The following is a 4,881-nucleotide window of genomic DNA, read 5'->3' on the forward strand; positions in this document are numbered from 1 at the left end:
TATGTCAGGTAGTGTCATTGTCTGTACTGTATGGACCTGTAAGATCAAAATAAAAAAAGAATGAAAAAAAAAAAAAAATAAATAAAAAATTCCCATTCTGAGAAGCCTCGCACTGGTCAACAGCTACTGTTTTCTTTTACTGGCAAGAAAAAGAAAACCAAGTAGTTTTCCTTTTCTTTTCCTGCAAAATCAACATATGCAAACCAGCGAGTAGTTATTATTGACTAGGTTTCTTTTGATTTTGCAAACAACCTAAAAGCAACATAATGCAGTTATATTAATGTAAAAAATGAATGCCAAGAAAGCATCGTAAATCTTTGTAGAGCTACCACAAAACCAAACAAAGGAAACATGTGCCTGTGTAAAAAAAGTGGATTTCACTATGCAATAAGAAATAGAACTTGTCATATTTTTCTCCTATTGAATGTATTTCATATGGACTAATGGTTATTGTTTTGGCGCATCAGCTACAGCACAGCTAATGCTAGCGCTAACGTTACTACTAAACTTGCAGGTTGTGTGTGTGGACTCGAGCCGGCATGAGTCCGTATTTTCATAATGTCTGTGTGGTACTTTACTATACAGATAAAGCTGCCTATGCCTAATGAGTAGGAGGGGGACATATACTGTACATGCAGCTTATAATTTCTGGAATCTCTTGTTGTTGGATCTCATATGATGGGATGGTTTCAAAAGGCAACCCTTAAATTGGTTTTACTGTGCAGGGATTAGCTTCTGCAAACCTTTAGTGTGCTGATACTGTAGATCTCCCGTTCTAATGCATTTTGTGTCACCAGGAAAGTATTCCCTTTGCTGTGGTGGGGACGGACAAGGAGCACCAGGTGAATGGAAACAAGGTGCTGGGACGTAAAACGAAGTGGGGAATCATTGAAGGTAAAGCATCAGTGTAACCTCCTTCACTCCTGGAATTAACATTCTTTTCTTACAGTTGCCAATGTTTACAGAAAATTATATTTCTGCCAATGATAAGCTGTTAACACCCCCTGGCCACATGTGTGCACACTGTTACTTGGTCTACATTAAGCCATCTCAATTTTAAAATGCTGTTTTCTTGTAAAAGCGACTTGCTTCCATACCGTAGACTGTAAAAATAGTGGACGTGGCATCAGTGATGTCACCCGGTGGTTTGTGGACTTGTGGACATTTTGGCCGTCATCATCATAGTATTTTGGAACCAGAAGTGATCATATTTAGACAAAAGAGCGTCTTTTCAAATGATGACACTGCAACTTCGCCAGCGTCTCTATGGTTTCAATGCCGCGAAGCTAAGCTAAACGCTAAAGAGTTAGTAAACACAGAGATCTCTTGCCACAAGCACCGTTCATATGCATGTACAGTATGCACGTAAGTGTTGACAGACGTTTCCCTCAATTCACCAGCTAACGCTAGCACTAGCTTGCTAGCTTGGGTTGACATGGTACGACAAACGCTGAACAAGATGTTTTTAGCCGACCAAAATGTTCCAATTTATCTTTGAAGTGAAAGCACATAGTGAGAAGGTCAAAGGTTAAGTTGAAAACCTCTGGGGACAAAACCCCAGAACAACACAGCTGTTTAAATGTACACAGGGCCGTGGTTAGCTAAGCCCATGCTGGACAAGAGAATGCAAATATTAGGCTAGGGGTGGTTTTTTCTTTTTAGATAAAACAGATGTTGACAAAGTTTCCTTTTTGGGGACATAATTTGAAATTTGGGAAAAATTAGAAGTTAGAAAAAAGGTTATATACCGCAGAATATCGCAATGTGTTTTGAATCGCAATAATATCGTATCGTAGCTGAGTATCGTGATGATATCGTATCGGGAGGATTCCCGCCCCGACTGAAGGCTGGCGCAGTTACATGAGAATACTTTTTGGAATTATGATTATTATTGTTATTTAAGAATGTCTATTGTGTTGGGAAGTGAGGAGAGACATTTTAGTCTTAACTCAACTGCATGGGAAATGTTGGTGAACTGTATCTGTAACGGATCAGTCCAAAACTAGGTCCTATTACTCTACTCTTATTATTATTATTATTATTATTATTAGATCTACAGTATGTGAAGGCAGCTTTTGGAAGTCAAATGAATAATTTTCTCTTCCCACAGTTGAAAATGTGGCGCACTGTGAGTTTGCCAACCTGAGAGATCTACTCATCAGGTGAGTCTGAACCCTGGTTCTTGGACTTTGCCCCTACCATAAAAACCTAATCAGTGGTGAAGGGGACAACACACCTCCGCACCTCATTCTAAACCAGATCCATCATGCATGTTCATGACCTCCAACACAATGCTGTTCTGGGTCTTGCTGTTACACCCAGCTGGGTAAGAACGTGTTCTGGTTTATTGATATATCTTTAAACCAATCACGATCGCCCATGGGTGGCGATAAGCGCCGGATGCTGGACATGTGTACGTTCAGAGATCTGAGGACTAGATTCTGGGCACCGTGGCAATCCCGTAAATGAATTGTCGTCGATATAGACTAGTGTAGACGTGATCAAAATAGCATTTAGAAAAACTATATTGAATTACATATAATGAATCTGGTACTACATTACGAAGATTGTACAAAAGTGCAGAAATAATAGGGCTTGGTTATTTCTTGGGATTGCTAGATCAAGCAGTTGGTAGGGTTGATGTATAAATGTAAAATGTATGTTTAACTTCTTAAAGAAGGGCCTCGTAGCGTTCTGGTCCATAGGGACGTTCATGAGTTGCGTATTGGTCTGCTTCGGATACATGGTCGAGTTGTCGATCTTTGTTTGTGTTTCTGCGAAGGTCCCACCTGCAGGACCTGAAGGACGTGACGCACAACATCCACTACGAGACCTACCGCGTGCGACGGCTCAACGACAACAACATGAACTTCAGCGAGCTGGGCCTGTCCGCCCGGCCGCCGGAGAACGGAACCGCCGACATCAGCGAATCAGAGAGCCATCTCTGATCCCCCCCCCCCCCCTCCTGCACCTGCCACAGGAACGCTGAGGCTCCTCGGCCGATGAGAACGAGAGATGTGAAAAAGAAAGCTATTTTTTATTACTTCTATCCCCCCCCCCCAGCGTAAAAAATGAATGAGTGTTTTTTTTATGTTGTTGCATTTTTTTTCCAAATGGGAGAAACTTACTCTTGTTTTTAAACGAGAAATTCTCTTTGAATTTTCACAATACATAACAAATGCATCCAATATGGATATAATGTGAAACAAATGTGAGTTCATATATTTTTTTTTGAAGGGTGGTGACATGTCTGTCCATGGCCAGGGGAGGGGGGGGGGAAATGTCTAAGCTTCTTGGTATTGGCTATATAAATTGTACACTATATGGCCAAAAGGGTGTGGACGGTCCAGGCCTTTTCACCCGGTGTTGGACCTCACTAATGGACCTGTGGATGGTCCAGGTCTACGCGGACGTGTGTCTAATGTCCAATGAGTTCAAATTTGATCCTGAGGAGAGAATTGAAGACGCTCGTTATGAGTGTTAGGATACCTTTTTAGAAACCTTGCAGGCCACATTAAAGTGCCAAAACAACATAAACATCTCACGTAAAGAGAATCTACACCCAGGTGACTTAAAGTCCTTTTGTCATCGGTTGAGTACACGATGCAAAGTACTTACCTCACAATCTTGCTCTGTACTCCACCCAGTGGATGAAATGAGCAGATGGCGTTCTTTTGGAGAACACGGGTTCAATGCAATCATAGAACCACAGAAGAATCCTAGTGTTCAATCGGATCGCCGGTCGTTGACTTTGCAAGTCTCATTTCACAACTCACTGAGCCACATCGGGTTTAAGATAGGACAGTTTATTTTTTTGTGTGTGGATTTTATCCCTTTACCTCCTCAGAACTGGGAGACCGCGTCCGTTTCTCATTAAAAGCAGCGGGAGTGTTGATCAGTTAATATATCAGTCAGTTTTCAGAGCAGTGGGTGATCCTTGTGTTTTATACTCATGCTGATTTAGCCCGGCTTGTCTCAGGTGATGTAGACAAGCCTTCACAGATGGGGACAGCTCCATGGTCCTCATTCTTCCAGTTCATTTTTACCTAACTGTGAACTGTGGTCAGATGAGAAGTCGTTAAAGAATTTGTCTTCCCAACTAACCCCGATCCCTTTGTTGGAGGTTTTAAATAAGCTGGGGGGGCTAGTCCCTGGGACCACAGTTAACTGCCCTAAGAGGGACGCCATTGTGTACCGAGACCCCAAGGACCATTTAGACCCCAAAAAAACAATCCGGGGACGGGGGTGTCAATGGAACGGCCCATTTGTGAAATCCTGTTGTGTTCTTACAGACTTTATATTTCACCACTGTAATTGTTTTTCATTAGATCGATTTATAGATGTCAAAGTTTCAGAGAGAGAGAGAGAAAATAGAGGAGCGAGACATAGCGAGTGCACTCTTGCACGGACCTTAGTCTCCCATTTCTTCTCCTTTCTCACCAGCGCTGTGGAGAAAGGTCTGGCTACACCTCAGATGCATTCTGGGATAGGAGGAAAAAAGAAACCCGCACGTCGGATATTAAATGATGTTGACACAACACAGTAACGTGAGCTATTTAAATGACTGGATACGTGGTTAAACCTCATTGGCTCTTTCTGTCCGTCGCATTCCTGACCACATCCCAGCTGGGTGGGACCAGGTGTGGTCCGTAGTACTTGGAACCCGATTGTAGCAATGCAGTGTGTGTGTGGATGGACCAAGCAGCGACTGCTGGACTGGACTTTGAGTCTGGGTGTAGCTCTCTTTAAATGAATGGAGGGTCAAACGCTTCATCCACATTAGTGTGAGCGTGTACTTGAGTGACAACTTCCATGATATTCATTTAGTAATTTCTCTTTTTCCAGTTTCTACATGTGTTATTTAGATTCTCCAAAGATCAT

At 42.3% G+C, this 4,881-nt stretch overlaps 1 protein-coding gene across 3 annotated transcripts in view; it reads left to right on the plus strand.

The window, feature by feature from the left end:
- The window catches only part of sept12 (septin 12), a 66,763-nt gene extending 62,368 nt beyond the window's left edge, over window positions 1-4,395 (plus strand). For 2 of the 3 annotated variants that reach the window (XM_034894065.1, XM_034894064.1), the window contains exons 8-10: window positions 798-894; window positions 2,111-2,162; window positions 2,783-4,386. In XM_034894065.1, coding sequence (XP_034749956.1) covers window positions 798-894; window positions 2,111-2,162; window positions 2,783-2,948 — 315 coding nt within the window. In that variant the 3' untranslated portion in view covers window positions 2,949-4,386. Of the gene's footprint in view, window positions 1-797; window positions 895-2,110; window positions 2,163-2,782 lie in introns of all 3 variants that reach the window. The other variant, XM_034894063.1, reaches the window with a different exon arrangement.
- Window positions 4,396-4,881: the final 486 nt, after the last annotated feature.

The sequence above is a fragment of the Etheostoma cragini genome, chromosome 15 (assembly GCF_013103735.1).
Source record: "Etheostoma cragini isolate CJK2018 chromosome 15, CSU_Ecrag_1.0, whole genome shotgun sequence".
Taxonomy (NCBI): Eukaryota; Metazoa; Chordata; class Actinopteri; order Perciformes; family Percidae; genus Etheostoma; species Etheostoma cragini.